The following is a 22268-nucleotide window of genomic DNA, read 5'->3' on the forward strand; positions in this document are numbered from 1 at the left end:
CATAAGAAGACCTAATGTACTCAAGTTTAGCTGGATTTGATAGGATAGTATACAGAACAAGCATTTCACTGAATCTCTGTGACAATAAATAAACTGAACCAAATCAAATAAAGACCAAAAAAGCAGGCCAGCTTGTCGGCCCTCAAATAGCTGTGTGGGTAGAGGAATGGGTGGGTGACTGTGTAGGAAGTGAGGGTATACTGGCACAGCCAGGATCCTGGAGTTTTTAACTTATCCACTGTTTCTAATTTAGAATTTAGGCCATTTTGAACTGAGATGAGGAAAATCTTTTTCACCCAGAGAGTTGTGAATCTGTGGAATTCTCTGCCTCAGAAGGCAGTGGAGGCCAATTCACTGGATGCTTTCAAGAGAGTTAGATAGAGCTCTTAAAGATAGCAGGGTCAAGGGATATGGGGAGAAGGCAGGAACGGGGTACTGATTGTGGATGATCAGCCATGATCACAGTGAATGGCGGTGCTGGCTTGAAGGGCTGAATGGCCTACTCCTGCACCTATTGTCCAATTTACCTTTTGACTCCCCATTGATTATGCAACATGTTTCACTGGTTACAATGAAAAGCAGCAGAATGCTAAAATTATAAATGGCCATTGTTCTCCTTGCAATTGTACCGAGACCCTTATCACCATCACCTTTGTAGCCACCTCAGTCCAGGAGCTAGCTCGCTGCTACCAAGGACGTCTGATTTTGCAATAGTTGGGATTTTAAAAAACGGTCCACTGCCATTTCAAAGCAGCCTGGGCCTACAAATAAGCCTGATTTACTTGATGTTACAATGGAAAGATCACACTTTCACCACATTATTGAAAAAGTTAAAATCTATCCATCTCTTAAAAATCCTTCAATAGTATAGTTATTGAAAAAGATAGTCAGCATATGAAATGTTAATAGTAATAGACCGCTCTATGATATTAATAGTTAAAACCTTCCACTAGTGATGAATGGAAAGCAGCGACCAACTACGTTTAGTTGAGCTCCCCTGGCAGGGACTTTAAAGTCAGGAGCCTCGATCGCTTTGATGCTGCAGTTCTGACTGCCCGACCACGGATGAAGAAGCCAGAGATAAGACTTTCTTATTGACCTTCCATCGCAGTGTGGAGGTGCCTGGAGGTAAGTCACTGTGATGGATGTTTGTGTTGAATTATGTTGTTGTGTGTTTTTGTTGCTTTTTTGGTGCTGTGACTGCATGGTAACTAAATTTTGTTCAAACTTGTTTTGAATGACAAATAAAGAAATTCAATTCAACTTATGAATCTTTGCTGGATGAGGAAATGAAACCATGTGTGACTGGGCTTATGTGCCTATTTTCAATTTCCTGTCACTCACATGGGCAATTGCTTCCTTCTTAAGCCTAATGTGAAAGATAAAAGAAAGTGAAAGTTCTCAGTTTCCAATGCTCTGGAATGATATCGCAACCAACTCTTGCATTATCTGGTGGGACTGCTTTCCAAACATTCAAATCACGAGTAAATATCTCAAATAGAAATTTATCATTTTGATACTGATTTAGAACAATTTGTTTTGATAATGATCATAAGACGTAGGAGCAAAGTGGATCATTCGGTTCATCGAGTTTACTCCGCCAATCAAACATGGCTGATTCCCATAACCTTTGATATCCTTAACAATCAAAAACCTATCAATCTCCGCTTTAAAAATACCCAATGTCTTGGCCTCCACACCCACCCGTGTCAACAAAGTCCACAGATTGGACACCTCTGGCTAAAGAAATGCCTCATCTCCATTCTAAAGGTATATATTTTTTATTCTGAGGCTGTGCCCTCTGGTCCTATACTGTCTCATTACTAGAAATATCCTCTTCACATCCACTCTATGTAGGCATTTCATTATTGGGTAGTTTTCAATGAGATCTCCCCCTCATCTTTCTAAACTCCAGCGAGAAGCCCAGGGCCCTCAAATGCTCTGCATACGTTAACCCATTCATCCCCGGGATCATTCTCGTAGACACCCTCTTCAACGCTAACACCTCCCTCCTCAGATACCAGGTCCAAAACTGCTCACAAGATTCCAAATGTGGTCCTGGCAATGTGAGGACCCGGCATATAATAGGTGAAACCAGGTGAGGAGTGGATTGATGGATAGAATCAAGGTGGGAGCGAGAGGGGTGGGGATGACAACAGAAAGTGGGACATGATCGCTGGAGGCAGATGACCAGGGGCTGAGGATGATGAAATCTGATCGAAAGTGGAGTATGGGACCATAGAAAGGTTGTGAGGTAAGTAGATGGGAAGGAAGAGGCCCGATGTGAGGAGTGTGTGGGTGATGGGCAGACGGTGTAGGTGAGGAAGAAGGGGCATGGTATTTTGTCAAAGAAGGATATATGGGGGTGGGGGGGGGGGGGGGGACGAGAGAGAGAGAGAGAGAGAGCGGGAGAGAGCGAGAGCGAGAGCGAGAGAGCGAGAGAGAGAGCGAGAGAGAGAGAGAGAGAGAGAAAGAAAGAGAGAAAGATGTGAAAGGAAAAACACAGTTATGTGATGGCACCACATAGGGAATGCTTTTTAATATTGTTCAGTGCTTATTATTCATATTCAAGACAAAGAATGAGAGTAGAAGAGGTAAAGCTGTTTGAAAATATATGTTCCAGGTAAAATGCCCTGCTGACTTGCACTTTATCAATCAAATCTACAGGGAATGATGTGACAAGTAAAAATGAACAAAGTGGTAAAATGTAGGAAAAAAGACACATGGTGAAAAGGATGCCAGAAAGGAGCAAGATGGATTTGACTTTATTATCTCTGTGTCGACCATATTCTCAAAGAGATATATTCAGTGAGATTTCAAGCTCAAGTTTTTATTAAAAAGTGCCAATATTATATATATTATTCTCTCAGACCTTTCCCAACAAACGTTGACTGAGAATTTAAGAATATTTAAGAAGCTGCTAACCTTTGAGATTGAGATTGTAATGCGTAGTTTGGTAACTCAAATTTCACTGTACCTTAATTGGTACATATGACAATTAAATTGAATCTTGAATCTTTAAACCCAGCATTATCCACTCATGTTTGCACACTATAGTTAAGCTGTGTGCCCACCTACAAAGGCAGGACAGGCACCACTAACATGAGAAAAACATTCCCATCTAATATTCTCAATAGCTAAATGGGGAATATCTTTTTTTTTTTTTAAAGAAAATCACAATTTTCAAGCTGAAATCCAGCTCCCAGGTAGATGTTACATGCATCAGTTGTATCTTACATGCCTTTTTGTATGGTGCTTTCCTGGTCTTTTTTACATTTCAAAGTTTCACAATAATGAAGCAAACTTTTTGGGAGATCAAAAATACCACTGATTACAGGACGTAAGAATATTGCATCAATATGCATTATACTAAAATCTGTATTCAATATTTTGGGACTACCAAACAAATGAACAATAATAGTGTACAAAATACTGGACAGAATGCTATAAATACATTGTAAATGCAGAATCAGTACATATCTGACCAAAAATGGATTACACTATTTACACAGAATTAAACAGTAATACTGAAAATTAATGAACAGAATTAATCTTTATAGATACTTCAACATCCAGATTTTAAAAAAATCAAGAGTTGAAGGAGAATGCAGCATTAAAGAAAGATCCCTCTGCACAACACTAGGCATGCAGTCCAGCACTCAGCTGGGTTAAGGCTGGGAAAATCCTCATCTATTGAAGAGTGCGATGCTTTATGTGACAGCTCTGTCACAAACACACCACGAGCACTGCCTTGCACTATCATCTTTCTCTATCAGAAGTCCTCTTCAACTGGAATCCAGGGCACGTTTTCTCGATGTTGTCCTGCACCATGACATCAATTCCTTTCAAGAACATTTTCTAATTAGCACTCGTTTCTACTCGATCCCTAAAACAGACGAGGATCCAATCTTTGGGAAACTGTCTTTCCGTGTTTCGTTCAAAGGAAAGTGAAATACGCGAGGTTGGGAGATAAACTAGGCAAGCAGGTAGCTCAGAGAATGGGAACGATTCCATTATCTTCAATTGTGCTGCAAAGTTTGTTCTATCCTTATGAAATCAGGCACTTGTTAAAAGGCTGCTCAGCTGGTAAAAGCACTGTACGGACTCGGCAGCAATGTTTGATGTCCAACCATATACTTTAGACATTCAGGATTTCAAATTCTTCCTCTGATTCAAACACCTTGTCAGCTGGTTCGATAAACTCTGGAGAGATCAATGAAAACAAAAACAAAAATAGTGATTTTATTACAATAAAAACACCGTTTTTACTTCATAATATACTAAGGAGAGAAATTGCTGAAAATTGAGACGTCAATTTGGAATGGACATCGATCACTCGAGGAAGGAACTTTAATTAGATTTCTCATTGCCGACTTTCTTTATGTTAGTATTTTTTCATTCAGCAAAATAAAAATCAATTTTTCATGATCTTGTTGAAAGGACTAAAATAAATGAAGGAACTTGCAACATGCAGAAAAATCGGAATGTTAAGACATATCAGGGACCATTCTAATACTTCAATTCCACTCTTAATTATATACACACATATCAAAGACTCTACTCAAACATAAAATTATCAGAGCCTAAAGCATCAATATCAATAAGAAAAGGTTGCCATATCAATGTAAACTTGTCAGCTGATTCCCTAACAGTATACCTAATCTTCTCCAATTTAATAAAATACAACATATCCCTAATCCACTGTGCAAATGTTGGAGGGTTACAATCTTTCCATCTGATCAAGATTTATCGTCTGGCCACCAGCGTGGCAAAAGACAAAAGATTTAGTTTATTATTATTTAATGCAAGATTTTGTGTTACCACACCGAATAAATCAAGGGGAGCTGATGGTTCTAAGGATTCATTAGTAGTTTGGGAGAGCATATCAAATATTAATGGCCAAAAATTAGATAACTTAGGACAATCCCAAAACATATGAATGAAAGTGGCTTGGTTCTGCCTCTTTCTATAGTCTATATTGGGTGTGAATTGGGCTAGCTTTGCTTTGGTCCACTGCAGTCGGTGGAAAATCTTAAACTGCATAACAGTATGCTTCATGCATATCGAAGATGTGTATATACCACCAATCATCTTTGACCAGATGGAATCTGACATTTTCATACCCAGATCCCCTTCCCACCTTTGATAATCTAAGGCTTTTTGAAAAACTAAGTCAACAACCTCTACTGCTACTGATCAGTCTGAAGAAGGGCCTCGACCCAAAACGTCACCCATTCCTTCTCTCCAGAGATGCTGCCTGACCCGCTGAGTTGTTCCAGCATTTTGTGTCTACCTTCGATTTAAACCAGCATCTGCAGTTTTTTTCCTAACATCTACTGCCTCTCCTTTGTCTGGCCTACTATTTACTTCTTCAAAGAATTCCAGCAAATTTGTCTGGCAAGACCTCCCCTTCACAAAACCATGCTGCCTTCGGCCTACTTTAACTTCTAAGTTCGCCGTAAACCTCATCCTTTATAATGGACTCTAAAGTCTTCCCCACCACCCAAGTCAGACTAACTATAGTTCCCACTGTTCTGCCTTTCTCCCTTCTTGTGCAGCGGGATAATATTGGCAATTTTCCAGTCATCTGGGACCACTCCTGACTCTAGTGATTCCTGAAATATCAGTATCAATGCCTCCACAATCTCTAACGCCACCTCTTTCAGAACCCTAGGGCGCAGTCCATCTGGTCCAGGTGACTTATCCACCTTTAGACCTTTCAGCTTCCCAAGCACCTTGTCCCCAGTAACAGCCACTCCACTAACCTCCACCCCGACTCTCTGGAATTTCAGGCATGTTACTGGTGTCTTCCTCTGTGAAGACTGATGTTATTCAACTCCTCTGCCATTTCTTTGTTCCCCATTATCACTCCTCCTGCATCAGTCTCCAGCGTTCCAACGTCCATTCTTGCCTCTTTCTTGCTCTTTATATAACTGAAGAAACTCTTGCTATCCTCTTTTATATTATTGGCTCGCTTACCTTCGTATTTCATCTTTTCTCCCCATATTGCCTTTTCAGTTGTTCTTCTGTTGTTCTTTAAAAGCTTCTCAGTCCTCTGACGTCCCACTAATCTTGGTTATGTTGTATGCCTTCTCTTTTAGTTTTATACTGTCCTTGACTTCCTTTATCAGCCACGGTCACCTCTTTCTCCCCCTAGAATCTTTCTTCGTCTTTGGAATGAAAAGATCGTGCATCTTCCAGATTATTCCCAGAAATGCCTGCCATTGCTGTTCCATCACCATCCCTGCTAGGGTCCCTTTCCAGACAACTCCCTCATGCCTCTCTAGTCCCTTAGCCCAGCTGCAATAACCTCACATCCAATATCACCTTCTTCCTCTCAAATTGCAGATTAAAACTTACCATATTGTGGTCGCTACCTCCTAATGGTTCCTTTACCTTGAGTACCCTGATCAAATCCGGTGCCGAACACCTGCGTATAATCCATATCCCTCCATGCCCTGCATATCCATATGCCTTATCTAAAATATTCTTAAATGCCTCGATCGTATCTGTCTCCACCATCAATCCTGGCAGTGCACTCAGATATTCACCACCCTCTATGTGAAAAAAAAGTTGCCCATCTCCTTTATACTTTGCCCCTCTTACCTTAAAGCTATGCCCTCTCGTATTTGATTTTTCAAATACTAGAGGGCATAGCTTTAAGGTTCTGATTGTCTACCTTATATATGCCTCACATAATTCAATATACTTCTATCAGGTCTCCCTGCAACCTCCAGTGTTCAAAAGGTTCTATAAAGCTGCAACATGACATCCTGACTCTTCTACTCAATGCCCTTACCTATGAAGGCTAGCATACCATATGCCTTCTTTTCCACTGTATCTACTTCAGTTGCCACTTTCAGGGAGTGACAGATTTGGATCCCCTCTGCACATCCATGTTGTTGAGGGTCATGCCACTTATTATATATTTTCCCCTGAGATTTCACCTCCCAAAGTGCACCACCTCACTCTTGCACAGACTAAACTCCATCAGCCACTTCTCTGCCCTTTTCCAAAGCTGATCTATATCCTGCTGTATACCTTGACAGCCTTCCTCACAGTCCACCTCAGCAGAGATCCCAGTACAGATCCCAGGGGACCTCCACAGGTCACAGATCTCCAGCCTGAACATTGGCCTTCACCACCGCCCTTTGTCTTCACTATTAATCCTGTACATCTTAATCTTCTGGAACAGCCTTCCATGGGGCGCTTTATCTAATGCCTTGCTAAAATCCATGTAGACACGCCCTACCCTCATCGATCACCTTCATCACCTCCTGAAAAAACTTAATGGAATTAGTACGAGTACAAAGCCATGCCTACTGTCCCTAATTAACCTATTCTTCCCCAAATGGGAGTAAAACCTGCCCCAAAGTATCATCTCCAACAACTTCCTTACCACGGACCTGAGGCTCACCGGCCTATAATTCTCTCTACATCCCTTCTTAAAGAAAGGAATAGCATTGGTTGCTCCCCAGTCCTCCAGGACAGCGCCTGTGGCTAGCGAAGATGCAAAGATCTTCAACAAGGCTCCCACAATCTCCTCTCTTGGCTCTTTCAATAACCTGGGATAAATCCCATCAGTTGCTGGGTATTTATCAGCCTTAATGCCTCCCATCAACCACAACACCTTAATCTGAAACTGTCCTTGCTTATTAGTGTTCTCCACACATTATCGTGCTGTCCTCCATTTCCTTTCCCTTGGTGAAAACAGATGGCAAGTACCTGTTTAACAAGGTTGTGAGCCAATTTGAACCGTTGATCGGCTTCAGAGGTCGGTAATGGGAACAGATCTGTTGGCTTCAGCTAGGCTGGAGTTCCAGAGCCCCGGCCACAGGAGGGGGGGGGGGGTGTAAATTCCACCAGCCACTGGGCACTGGTCTAGATGAGGTAGAGATTGCCCACTTTACCCAGACTAGGCGCCACATTTTTGGGGGGATCCTGGGAGGGAGGGGGGGGGGGGGGAGTTTCTAAATGATTTTGTCCGGATTAAAATAAACGCCGGACCAGCAGTTGCCAGGAAATCGGCAATGGACCTGGATCAGCAGGAAGAGAAAGATGTGCTTCCTTACAAATAAGCCCTGGGAAGAATCCAAAACTGGCATGGAATTATTTCTTTGGTGAAAGGAGGGGGTGTTGAGAAGAGAGAATGAACACACAGGAATTGGGCAAATGTCATGCCAGGCATAATGCAGGATAGGGTCCAACTTTGACACAGAATGGGGAAGAGTTGCAATGACAACTGGGATATTAAATTGAATAAATTAAGTAAGGTGTTGTCAAGCTGGAAAGGGTACAGAGAAGATTTACGAAGATTTTGCCAGGACTAGTGATTCTGAGCTATAGGGAGAGGTTGAGTAGGCTGGGAGCGCAGGGAGATGAGGGGTGATCTTATAGAGGTGTACAAAATCATGAGAGGAATAGATCGGGTAGATGCACAGAGTCTCTTGCCCAGAGTAGGGGAATCGAGGCCCAGAGGACATAGATTTAAGGTGGAGGGGAAAAGATTTCATAGGAATTTGAGGGGTAACTTTTTCACACAAAGGGTGGCGGGTGTATGGAACAAGCTGCCAGAGGAGGTAGTTGAGGCTGGGACTATCCCAACGTTTAAGAAACAGTTAGACAGGTGATTGGATAGGACAGGTTTGGAGGGATATGGACCAAACGCGGGCAGGTGGGACTAGTGTAGCTGGGACATTTTGGGCGTTGTGGGCAAGGTGGGCCGGAGGGCCTGTTTCCACACTGTATCACTCAATGACTCTAAGTGTCCCAGCATAGTCCTCACCTGCACCTGTGGTCTGTACGTCGGGTTTAGTTGCAGGAATAAATGGTGGCCAATGAGCAGGATGCTTCTCGACCAGTTCAAACATCCGGCAATTTCGTGTCTTCAGGATTTCCTAACAATGTAATATTCACATAATTACGCCTAAAGTAAACAAAGTATTTATTTTGTACTATAGATTAAATATAGATTAAGTATATAACGCATAACCGCATCCCTGCAAACCCATTTTGCCTCGCAGTTCTGGATGTGAAACAAATGAAGACTAAGAGAGATAAAAGCCTTTTCCTGTCATCTATGCCAACTTCCACCCTCCTCTGCTTCAAAACCCTGGCCCAGGAGAATGTCTTTGATGCAAAGCTAATCTCAGAAATGGCACTGTTAATGACTCTAACAAATATTATATGAGACTCACTCAGAAAGAAGATCCTTAAATGTCACACCTCCTTTTACAAAAGGCAATTCCTTCTTGTTTGAGCAAAGAACCAAAACATTATCTACAAGTGCATGTCATATTTCTGGAAGAGGTACCATGACAAAAAAAAGGCCATGCTGCCTTTAATATAGAAGTTACCACTTTCTTTAAACCAAAAAGCAAATTGAGCTTAGAAAATTAGGAATCTAAAAGATACTGAGCTCGGGCAAACTGAGAATGGACTGCAGGAGTTCCGGCTGCTTATTTCCACCTTCTCAAGGCCAATAGGGATGGTGAACAAATGCCAGCCTTGCCAGTGACAGCCATATGTCGAATAGTCAATAAATCAATTAATAAAGATAGACATAAAAAGCTAAAGTAACTCAGCAGGTCAGACAGCATCTCTGGACAAAAGGAATAGGTGACTTTTCAGGTAAAGACCCTTCTTCAGACCCGAGTCACAGGTGTCGACCCGAAACGTCACCTATTCCTTTTCTCTAGAGATTCTGTCTGACCCACTGAGTTACTGGACGGGACAAGGTGGTTGACGGTGAGGAAGGGAAGGAAGCTTGGAGAGCAGGGGACCTCGGGGGTTGTACCTCTTCAAAACAGTTACACCCTCTTGGAAACTGTCGGGGCAGAAGACAAGTCTGAGCGGCGGACAAGTCTGCGAGTCAAAACGTAGCGCTGAAGCAAAGCGGAAGAGACAGACGTCAGGCAGAGCCGTGGTAGTAGGGGACTCCATAGTGAGAGGTACACACAGGGGTTGTGTGGCAACAGGCGAGTTTCAAGGACGGTGTGCTGCCTCCCTGGTGCCAGGGTCCAGGACGTTGCGGACCGATTGTAGGGCATCCTCAAGGGTGAGGGTGAGCAGCCAGAAGTGGTAGTGCATTTATTTCACAAAATGCTGGAGTAACTCAGCAGGTCAGGCAGCATCTCAGGAAAGAAGGAATGGGTGACGTTTTGGGTCGAGACCCTTCTTCAGACTGATGTCAGGGAAGTGGTAGTGCATGTCGGCACAAATGACGTCTGGGAAAAAGAGGAAAGATATTCTGCAGCGTGACTTTAGAGGTCTCAGAAGGCTGAAAAGCAGGACTTCCAGGGTGGTTATCTCCGGTTTGCTCCCAGTTCCTCGTGCTAGTGAGGGCAGGAACAGGGAGATAGGGGATCTGAATGTGTGGCTGAGGAGCTGGTGCAGGGGGCAGGGATTTAGATTCTTAGACCACTGGGATCTGTTTTGGGGTAAGGGTGAATTGTACAAAAGGGACGGGTTGCACCTTAACAGGTGGGGGACCAGCATTCTGGCAGGCAGGTTTGCCACTGCTACATGGGTGGGTTTAAACTAAATAGTGGGGGAGGGGGGACAAATTAGAAATACAAGGATGGAGTTAAAGGGAAAGAGTCTTAGAAAAGTTAGAAAGACCCCAGAATTAAAGGGACAGAAAACTCACGAAGCAATAGGAGAGAATGGCCAAGTGTAATAGGAATCAATGTGAAAGGTGAGGTGAGTAATGGATTAAAAGTATTATATACGAATGCGCAAAGTAGAAGAAGTAAAGGGGATGAGCTTGAGGCTCAGTTAGAGGTTGGTAGATAGAACATTGTGGGGGTTACAGAGACGTGGCTGCAGGAGGATCGGGACTGGGAACTGAATATTCAGGGTTATACGTCCTATAGAAAGGACAGGCAGGTGGGCAGAGGAGGTGGGGTAGCTCTGTTGGTGAGGGATGAACTTCAGTCCCTTGCGAGGGGTGACATCGGGACTGACGATGTAGAGTTGCTGTGGATAGAATTGAGGAATTGTAACGGTAAGAAGACACTAATGGAAGTTATCTACAGGCCCTCAAGCCTGGATATAGGGTGCAAGTTGCAGCAGGAGTTAAAATTGGCATGTAACAAAGGTAATGCCACTGTGGTTATGGGGGATTTCAATATGCAGGTGTAGACTGTGAAAATCAGGTTGGTTCTCGACCCCAGGAAAGGGAGTTTGTAGAGTGCCTCCGAGATGGATTCTTAGAGGTGTACTAGAACCTACCAGAGAGAAGGCAATTCTGGATTTAGTGTGGTCTAATGAACCAGATTTAATCTGGGAACTCAAGGTAAAGGAACCGCAAGGTGGTAGTGACCATAATATGATTAGTTTTAATCTGCAATTTGACAGGGAGAGGGTTAAACCAGGAATGTCAGTGTTGCAGTTGAACAAAGGGGACTATGAAGGCATGAGAGAGGAGCTGGCCAAGGTCGACTGGAAAAGGATCCTAGCAGGAATGACGGTGGAACAGCAATGGCAGGAATTTCTGGGCATAATCCAGAAGATGCAGGATCATTTCATTCCAAAGAGGAAGAAAGATTCCAAAGGGAGTAAGAGGCAACTGTGGCTGACAAGGGAAGTTAGGGACGGTATAAAACTAAAAGAAAAGGTGTATAACACAGCAAAGAGTAGCGGGAAGCCAGAGGATTGGTAAACTTTCAAAGGACATCAGAAGGTAAAAGGGCAATATGGGGTGAAAAGATGAAGTATGAAAGTAAGCTGGCCAAGAATATAAAGAAGGATTGTAAAAGCTTCTTTAGGTATGTTAAGAGAAAAAAATTAGTAAAGACAAATGTGGGTCCCTTGAAGGCAGAAAGAGGTGAAATTATTATGGGGAACAAGGAAATGACAGAAGAGTTGAACAGGTACTTTGGTTCTGTCTTCACTAAGAAAGACACAAATAATCTCCCAGATGTACTAGAGGACAGAGGATCTAGGGAGACAGAGGAACTGAAAGAAATTTGCATTAGGCGAGAAATAGTATTGGGTAGACTGATGGGACTGAAGGCTGATAAATCCCCAGGGCCTGATGATCTGCATCCCAGGGTCCTCAGGGAGGTGGCTCTAGAAATCGTGGACGCATTGGTGATCATTTTCCAATGTTCTATAGATTCAGGATCAGTTCCTGTGGATTGGAGGATAGCTAATGTTATCCCACTTTTCAAGAAAGGAGCGAGAGAGAAAACGGGAAATTATAGACCAGTTAGCCTGACATCAGTGGTGGGGAAGATGCTGGAGTCAATTATTAAATAAGTAATTTTGAGGATGTAACTAGGAAAATAGGCAGGGGAGAGCTGGTGAATGTGGTGTACCTTGACTTTCAGAAAGCCTTTGACAAGGTCCCACATAGGGGATTAGTGGGCAAAATTAGAGCACATGGTATTGGGGGTAGGGTACTGAAATGGATAGAGAATTGGTTGGCAGACAGAAAGCAAAGAGTGGGGATAAACAGGTCCCTGTCAGAATGGCAGGCAGTGACTAGTGGGGTACCACAAGGCTCGGTCGGTGCTGGGGCCGCAGCTATTTACAATATATATTAATGATTTAGATGATAGAATTAAAAGTAACACTAGCAAGTTTGCAGATGACACAAAGCTGGGTGGCAGTGTGAACTGCGAAGAGGATGCTAGGAGGCTGCAGGGTGACTTGGACAGGTTGAGTGAGTGGGCAGATGCGTGGCAGATGCAGTATAATACAGATAAATATGAGGTCATCCATTTTGGCGGCAAGAACAAAGAGGCAGATTATTATCTCAATGGTGTCAGATTAGGAAAAAGGGAAGTGCAACGAGACCTAGGTGTCCTTGTACACCAGTCACTGAAAATGAACATGCAGGTACAGCAGGCAGTGAAGAAAGCTAATGGCATGTTGGCCTTCATAACGAGAGGATTTGAGTATAGGAGTAAAGAGGTCCTTCTGCAGTTGTACAGGGCCCTGGTGTGGCCACATCTGGAGTATTTTGTGCAGTTTTGGTCTCCAAATTTGAGGAAGGACATCTTTGCTATTGAGGAAGTGCAGCGTAGGTTCACAAGGTTAATCCCCGGGATAGCGGGACTGTCATATGAAGAAAGATTGAAAAGACTGGAAATTAGAGGGATGAGAGGGGATCTTATAGAAACATATAAAATTATAAAAGGACTGGACAAGCTAGATGCAGGAAAAATGATCCCAATGTTGGGGGAGTCCAGAACCAGGGGACACAGTCTAAGAATAAAGGGAAGGCCGTTTAAAACTGAGATGAGAAAAACTTTTTCACCCAGAGAGTTGTAAATTTGTGGAATTATCTGCCACAGAAGGCAGTGGAGTCCAATTCACTGGATGAATTTAAAAGAGAGTTAGATAGAGCTCTTGAGGCTGGCAGGATAAATGGGTATGGGGAGAAGGCAGGCACGGGTTACTGATTGTGGATAATCAGCCATGATCACAATGAATGGCGGTGCTGGCTCGAAGGGCCGAATGGCCTCCACCTGCACCTATTTTCTATGTTTCTACAGCTTTTTGTGTCTATCTTCGGTTTAAACCGGCATCTGCAGTTCCTTCCTACACAAATATAATTTAATAAAACCAGAATTACTAAAAATTATTATTTCATTTCATACCTTCTGTACGAAATTACACCAGCTTTCAAAATCTCTTTCAGTGTTGCAATAAAATCCCTGTAATAAGAAGCAAATGTCAGAAAAAGCAGGGACACCATAAGATACAAGTCTAGACAATCATGCAAAAGGCATTTGAGGTTGAAACATTTAATTTACATATTTTGACCGCACTAGACTTAAAACATGTAAATTAAATGTTAGCAGACCAAATTGTGCTGATGAATATTCAGCCATGTCATGCTGACAAGTACAAGAAGCTTATAACTGTTAACAAGCTCCTGCCATCCAGGAAGTGAAAAAAGATAACACCAAGAAACCTCAAGCTGATCTCTGATGTTCTTGGCACTTGCTTCAGCATCAGTGGAGATATGAGAGGAATCGTTTTTTTTTAACATATGCTGAAGAACTACAAGGCAACTTCCATTTCTATTTCTCCCTCACAGATCAAATCTAAGGCATATAATGCATGTAGCTCAGAAACCTCTAAACCTGAAATATGGTACTTTCTTCAGACCTGTGAGACATGGCACACGAAGCCATAAAGGATAATCTTGTGAGGAGTTCCATGCACCTGCGCTAGTCTGCAAATAACGCAATACCATGCAAGGGAATGCCTCGTGACAACATAGTGACTCTCATCCTTTATGCGGACGGGGGAATAAGTGAATTGCTTTGAAGTAGAAGTTTCTAAGATGGCATCACTAGAAATAGAACATGAGAATTTACCACACCCTGTGGAAGATTCTATAAAGCAGTGCTCAAAAAAGAATGAAACAGCCAATCTGTCTTTGTGATAGCACCTGAAACAATAACCGCTGGTGTAAAACAGAAACTTCTCCCATTTGATTCGAGAGTCTAGCAAGGAATGATCTCAGGTAGGTTGTTCCCTGCAAGATATGTAGTGAGAAAAGGAGCAATCCTTCTGACTAGGTCCTACCTTTCCACTGAACAAAGTGGAGTACTACATTTGTCGACATTTGGGGCTATTCACCTTGATTATTACAAAATGTGTACTTATGTTGTTTAGACTTAGCTCATGTGGTGGTTCCTCTGGGACTTGTCACCCATTTTGGATTAATAGAAATTACTTTCGTGACTTTCGGAGTAGCTCAGTGCAGTGAGAATTAAAAATGAAAAAGAATTTCAGATATATATATAGCTGAACAAAAGATGCAGTCGCATGGCATTGACGTGCGACTCAGGAAAACCTTCTGAGGAAAGTCAAAACAAAATGACGCAAATGGTAACTCTCTGCACACAAAGTTTTGCTCATTTGAATGTTTTTGTTCCGAGTCTGGTTCTTTGGGGAATGCATGAAGAAAGGACGATCCAAGGTTTAAGTATTGTGTTTCCCCCAGAGTCTAATTATTAGATCATTGCGTGAGTCATCCTAGTGCTGATGTACACTTCCGAACAGCTGGGGTGCAGTGACATTGGTCGGGCATCAACAGTGTTATCATCAATACATCAATAGTTGTGACACATCTCTGGTCTTCATGGTATCCTCCATGTTAACATATGTGGAGACATGGTATAGTTGTCTCGTTGTTGATCACTGATGGCTGATGCTTTAAACCATGCATTGTACATACAAAAGCACAGTAAGTTACTAACAAATTATTAACAAAAGCACAATAAATTACATACAATTTATTGTGCTTTTGTTAATAATTTGTTAGTAACTTGCAGTGCTTTTGTATGTAACTTATTGTGCTTCTGTATGTTTATTATATGTAATGCCTTGGCTTTTATATGGACCTTGAGTCCGTAATAAAGTATTGATTGATTGATATGCAACAATTACGCTGGTGCACATCTGGTACGATATCAAAACTTGCAAATGTCACCAAAACAAGAAGCACAACGAGGATTTTGATAAAAGTAATCTGGGAAGAATTAGTCAGCATGTTGACTAATTAGGTCAGCATGTTGATAATTAGAGTGCTTGTCCAAGATAACCATAAGAATGTTAACCGAGTATTAAAATATTTATACTTGGAAGGTTGCTGGAATGTTTAATGATCCCCAGGAATAACGCAGAAACAAATCATTCTTTCCCCAAAGTTTACAAGGAATGGAGAGAATTGGTCTGAATACTTAATTCTAATGGAGAAAGTGTCCATTCATGCTGGATCAAATGACCTCCCTCTACACCACAAAATGATTTGTTTCGTTTACCTAGCACTGCAGTGCAATTTCCCTAATTCAATAGGTAGTATAAGAAAATAACTGCAGATGCTGGTACAAATCGAAGGTATTTATTCACAAAATGCTGGAGTAACTCAGCAGGTCAGGCAGCACCTCAGGAGAGAAGGAATGGGTGACGTTTCGGGTCGAGACCCTTCTTCAGACTGATTCAATAATCCTAATTCAATATATCCCTAAGTGTAGGTCATGCTGTCAAAAGCTACCGCAGCTTGTGTAATATTCTGGCCAATCTGTTACAAGCAAAGGCTCATAGGGAAAAAACCCTGTAAAATTCCTGCCTGACAATAGCTCTGGAACTCTGACTGATAGGTTGTGACACATCTCGCGTCTTCATGAATGGCGTGTCCGTATAGGTTTTTCAGATCTTCCTATGCTGTTTGCGTTCCTTAAGATCACACGATTTATGTCATTGACATATGTTTGTTATTTAATGGTGGATTATAATTTTGTCAGCAGATGGGGCTATTGCACTTTCAGAAATAAGCAGTGATATGTTTTTTTTATTCTCAGTTCTGCAGCAGTGTTCAGCACCTCACAAAGAATGGTGTAAGAAAATAACTGCAGATGCTGGTACAAATCGAAGCTATTTATTCACAAAATGCTGGAGTAACTCAGCAGGTCAGGCAGCATCTCAGGAGAGAAGGAATGGGTGACGTTTCAGGTCGAGACCCTTCTTCACAAAGAATGGTAATCATTTGTCTCTTCCCCTTTAATGTCACGATGTTGCCCTTCATTCAAAGTCACAGCATATCTTAAATGCTGGAATGGACACCACCATGATTATGGAAGCCAGAGATCCCAGGGAAGTAGGAGTAGGCTACCAGGTCCCTCTATCCTCCCATGCCATTCAACACGATCCTGGTTGATCGATGCAGGCACCGACTCCTCTTCTGTGCCAGTTCCCCATAACGCTCAGGTCATCAATCTTTCAAATGTCTACCTATCTCCAACTTAGTCAAAACTGCTCACCAGGCCCCCACCAGCCTTGGGGCAGAGAATTCCAAGAGGTTCACTATTCTCCGAGAAGAATTTCTGTGCATCTCAGTTTTAAATAAGCGGATCCTTACTTTTGTGGTATTGTCCTCTTGTCCACATCTCTCCCACTATGGGAAACATCTACCCTGTCAAGTCCTGTTTGAGTGCGGGCACTCATCATTCTTCGGATGGCAGGAGCACAAAGAGCTCCCAAACGCTGATAACTCCCAAACGCTGAGTCACATGGGGCAGTTGGGAGACCAAGTCATTTGACTAAGATATCGAAGAGAATAAATTATGAGCACAGAGGTGGAAAATGACAGCACCGAGGATTAGGTAAATTGGAGAGAAGTACCTTAAAAAAATGTGAAAGTAGCATGGCTGAAATCGGTTTAATGAGCAAGATTTCAGCTAGGTGCACTATAAAATGGATACCCATGGGAAACTGAATTAAAAAATAGCACTATAGGATAGGGTGTACATGACTTGAATGGTAAAATTGTGAATGTTAGGTGTGATATGGAAAGGAAAGGACATAAAACTTTTATACGGTTAGAGTACAAAGGCAGATCATGAAATTAATTCAAAGTTCTCAATCTCACCGATTGCAAGGGCAAGCTTAAGGGACTAAAAAGCACTTCTCTTATTCCTTTGTGAAGAGCAAAAGAACTGTAATGAGTTCTGAACAAGGGTCTTCAATCTGAAATATTAACTGTTTCACTTCCCACAGATGTAGCCTGACCTGCTCAGTATATCCAACATTTTCTGCTTTTATTCAAGAATTTTCAGAGGCTATTTAGTCGTTCAGCTGTGAGATCAGGGATGATCAGCAACTTAATCCATAAAACAATATTTGTTCCATATCCCTTATTATCTTTTGATTATCCAAAAGCTGTCCATTGATTTAAAATTCATTGCTGACCTAACATTAATTCCCAAATACCACAAAAAGCTAAGGGAAAGGGCAGAATTAAAAACTCAAGGGTTGATAAAAGCAAAGCATATACATTAAGTATTTTTTAAAGGGTATCTAAAAGGATACAAATAGACTAAAGGCTGTAGTCCAAGTAGGAGAGATGATGGATATTCTGAAATTCACAGAATGGCATGGAAAAAGACAGTTAAATGGCTATTACAAGACATTCCCAAGTCTAACCATGTGCCTCATAATCTATGGTCATGCCGATGAATGTAACCGTGGAATATTTTCAGACAAAGACAGAAACCAGAAAAGGAAATTGAAAATAAATAAAGGAAAAACAAATGAGGCTTGCAATATGTAAAGAGGCATTTAACCCAAATAGCCAGTTAACAAGGGAGGGACTGGATCCTTGTAAACACGGATGGTGAGAGTCAAATATGCAGGACTGTACACCGATAAGTCAAGAACATAAAGGAGCGGGAAATAAACAGACACATTCGCCTAAAGATGAAGGCAAGTCTTTCCATAAAATAACATGTTATGCTTGCTGTGCTAATTTTACTATAAACGCTAATTTTCATGTTAAAATATGCATGTTGTATCTATTTTCGGGATAAACCAGCATCTGCAGTTCCTTCCTACACAAAACATTAAGCTTATATATATATACTACCTTATAATAGGAAAACATTCGCAAGGCATTTCAAATCAATATTCAACTAAAGGAAGTATTAGGAAACACAAATTAAAATTAAAACACAAATGCCATCAGTCTCCTCACTGAAGCCTCTTGAGATAAAGCCTCAACACTTACCCTCACACACAGCACTCCAGCTTAGCACAGCCTCTCCAAAATGTCCACTCCCAAATGGCCCTGCCTGCCTTCTTGTTGTGTGCCACAAGGAGCAGTCCCTCCAGGACATTAATGGCCACTTTTTAAATCTCCCGCAATGCCCCTCCTCTCAGCTGATTTCACTCAACAGTGAAAATGACCTGGCATCACACTAATGTCTGCTTTTTAAATTTCACACACTGTCCCTCGGCTCAGCTGCTCACGTGACAGTAAAACTAATGCAGGTGTATAAAACTCTGCATGATGGATGTGGACAGGATATAAACAATGTGGTTGTTCTTCATGGCACACAATAAGTTAAGTGGTGAGGTTGGTAACAGTTTCTCAATTAATGAGAAGACCTCACAATGCAAATGTAGAAAATCTTCCTTGTATGCATTCCTTGTGATATGTACATAGATAACTAATCATAGATTTAAAATCGATGGTATTTATTCACAAAATGCTGGAGTAACTCAGCAGGTCAGGCAGCATCTCTGGAGAGAAGGAATGGGTGACGTTTCGGGTCGAGACCCTTCATCAGACGCTTCTCTCCAGAGATGCTGCCTGTCCCGCTGAGTTACTTCAGCATTTTGTGTCAATCTTCGGTTTAAACCAGCATCTGCAGTTCCGTCCTGCACATGTTTCATTAAAATGTGGTTGAAGGAAAATGTTAGAAGCATGTTTGAGTGCCCAAGACAAGGAACGGAGTCTCATGAATAAAGATTGAAGTGTGATACTAAGTACAAATATTCCTTCAAAACGTCAACACAGGCATAACAAAGCAAACAGCCTTCTTCTAGAGTGTTAATTTCTGTGAAGCTCTTCATACAAAGTTATCAAATTTCGTTTTTTGTATAGCGGATAAAAGTCCTAAAGACTATAAAACATCTTTGTGTTCCAGAGATGAGGAGGAAATGAATAATTTCAGAAGCGGGTCATTCAGAGTAGTATTCTGCACAGCATACAATTTGCTCATTTTGCGCACATGGAAACTTATACACAAAGATTCAGTAGGACTGTTTAAATAGCATAGTTAAAAGAACTGTATGGGAATGAACCGTTGTATGAATGAATTTCAGGCAGCAACCTACAATCTCCAGATAACTCTTTTTGCTTTTTATTTTAAAAATCTGAATGAATTAACCTTTGAAATTAAAAATGCCCATATTTTAAGTATGTAGATTAAATTAAGCTGGGGCAGAGTTGATGAGGATGGGCAATACTGTGGAGGAAATGCAACAAATTACAGGAGGACATTATTACATGTGCAGAATCGGAATGAAGTTCAACCCAGATAAATATGAAATAGAATATATTAGTTTGAAGGTGAGAGCTCTGGCTGAATAAAAGGAGGAAAAGGATTTTGGACGATCAATATGCTATTGGTTATACACCAGGTTATATTATTGGTTAGAAAATGCCATAGAAAACAGCAAATGGAAGTTATGCTAAATCTATTTTGAAGCTTAGCTTGCTCTCCCCAGTCTGGTTGCCACATTATAAAAAGATGCAGAGGGGCTGGAGCCAAGATTTACAAGGATGGTACCATAAATGATGGTACACAATGTTGGAGTAATTCAGCAGGACAGGCAGCATCTCTGGATCGAAGAGCCTGTCCCGCTGAGTTACTCCGGCATTTTGTGTCTATCTTCAATATAAAACAGCATCTGAAGTTGCTTCCTACACATGGTACCAGAAACGCATGGGTAGATATCAAGTAAGAATGTACAGACTGGGTATTTTACATCTTTAGTAAGAAGACAGCCATAGAAAGAATCTTCCCATTTGTGGTGAAAAGCTAAACCAGAGACCACAATACAGGAAATTCATTATAGAATTCAGATGAAGCTACTTACCAAAGGTAGCAAGAATGTGAAGTTTGCTACAGCAGGGATTCCTTGCGGGGAAAATTATAAATATATTTGAAGGAGGCAGGTTCGGCATATGAGCCAAAAGAGGATAGAGGGTTTTGCAGAAGAATTTATGCTAGGAAGGTCGGGATGGGACTTGAATGAGGTCTAAGTGTATGTAGCGTGTGCTTGAGTTGAATAGCCTGTTTCAGTGCCACGTCCTATGGAAATTAGAGAGAAATCTGTGTCCTAACTCACACTATAGCTAACTGTTGGTTTTAAATATGTATTCTTCAGATTGAACAAACCCACTTTTTGATCTGGTCATTGCACGTGATAGTCCTGATCAAGTCAGCAAAGGATTGAGACGCATCACTCACTAAAGCTACCGAAGGGTCAAGATGTGTAATTTTCATGCGATATGGTGCTCGGTGGCAGTGATAACTGTGATCATCCACACTCCCATTGTCCTCTGTCTCCACTGCAGTCTGAGTTGTGTGGGGGTCCAAATAGATTAATTCATCTCCTATGTAAACAGTAGAAAATATTTCAGTCATAGGTACAACATTCAGTGTAACACCAAAATTAATTAATGAATATTTTATTGTCACATATGACCTGTGAAATTCTTTGCTTGCATACACCCAAGGTATGCAAATATTCACCCATAAAGGGCGTTACAGAGTATCCGCGCCAGGTCCTCCTTTGTTCTCCCCCCCCTGGGTCCTCCCAATTGATTAATAAAATTGAATAGAAGTTGTGGTAGTTTTTGACACCATGACCTACACTTAAGGATATATTGAATTAGAGAAATTGTACTGTACTAAAGGAATCAAAGAATTACTTAATTAATCAATTATTCACAATAAAACCTCCACATGACAATCTCTTACATTGATCGCCGTCTTACAATATTACACTGACTACAACATGACTGTACAATACTAGCATATTATAATTGGTACAATTCCTATTGCACAACTTATAGCTGGGCTATCCAGAGCACAAAAGGACCCCATTATATATACCAACCTCAGGATATCAAAACAGCCCAAGGGTTTGTGTGGGATCATACTGGGCTAAATGGAGGTGTTAAAAAATATAAATAGTATAAACAGAGTAGGCGCGGAGAAACTGTTCTCTTTAGCAAAAGTATCATGAACCAGGGGAAAGAGGCTGCAGGTGATTGAAATAAAAGCAAAAGGAATAGGATAACAGTGGAGATGTATCGATTATAAAATCAGTTATCAGTATATTATAGTTATGAGAGAACATTAGACAGACAATCCCTTTAACTAGAGGTCTATGATGAGACCACTGTAGTTTGCCGTGATTCCAGGACTAGAGCCTGATCCTGGCAGCAGCACCTCCAGATGTGGTGCTGGTGGGTGGGTAATGGGCCGACGGTTGATAGGAATACTGCCTCTCTATAGGGAAACTGTCTCTGAGGATGGCCTGTGCCTGGCCCCTCGCTCTTTGGCAACAAATGGGAGAATGGAGAGAGGGAGAGATAGAGACGAAAGATTCAAAGAGAAAACCAGATCAGTATTTTTAATGTTTCAACCATCCATGTGCAAAAAGCATACCAGTGACATGAGTGAACTTCCTTGAATACAGCGCTAAACGCAATCAGAGTCAAAATCTTGGATGATTAAGTGAATTTATAACTGACTGGTATTTAATTTTCCTCAGCGTTATTCAGTACTGATGGGATGATCATAAGGTATTTTCTGCCATAAAGACTCTAGTAAAGTATTAGCTTAACTTTTCTGGCATTTCCTTGTTCCCTATTGTTATTTCCTGAAATTCATTCTCCAACAGGCCAACATTCATTTGGAGCTCTCTCATCCTTTATGGATGTTTCAAGAAAC

At 41.6% G+C, this 22268-nt stretch overlaps 1 protein-coding gene across 2 annotated transcripts in view; it reads right to left on the minus strand.

The window, feature by feature from the left end:
* Positions 1–2769: 2769 nt before the first annotated feature.
* The window catches only part of atg4a (autophagy related 4A, cysteine peptidase), a 60876-nt gene continuing 41377 nt past the window's right edge, over positions 2770–22268 (minus strand). For both annotated transcript variants that reach the window (XM_078412101.1, XM_078412100.1), the window contains exons 10-13: positions 20778–20923; positions 13608–13664; positions 8786–8897; positions 2770–4203 (exon numbers count right to left, since the gene is read on the minus strand). In XM_078412101.1, coding sequence (XP_078268227.1) covers positions 4139–4203; positions 8786–8897; positions 13608–13664; positions 20778–20923 — 380 coding nt within the window. In that variant the 3' untranslated portion in view covers positions 2770–4138. The remainder of the gene's footprint in view (positions 4204–8785; positions 8898–13607; positions 13665–20777; positions 20924–22268) is intronic.

Source organism: Rhinoraja longicauda, chromosome 15 (genome assembly GCF_053455715.1).
Source record: "Rhinoraja longicauda isolate Sanriku21f chromosome 15, sRhiLon1.1, whole genome shotgun sequence".
Lineage (NCBI taxonomy): Eukaryota > Metazoa > Chordata > Chondrichthyes > Rajiformes > Arhynchobatidae > Rhinoraja > Rhinoraja longicauda.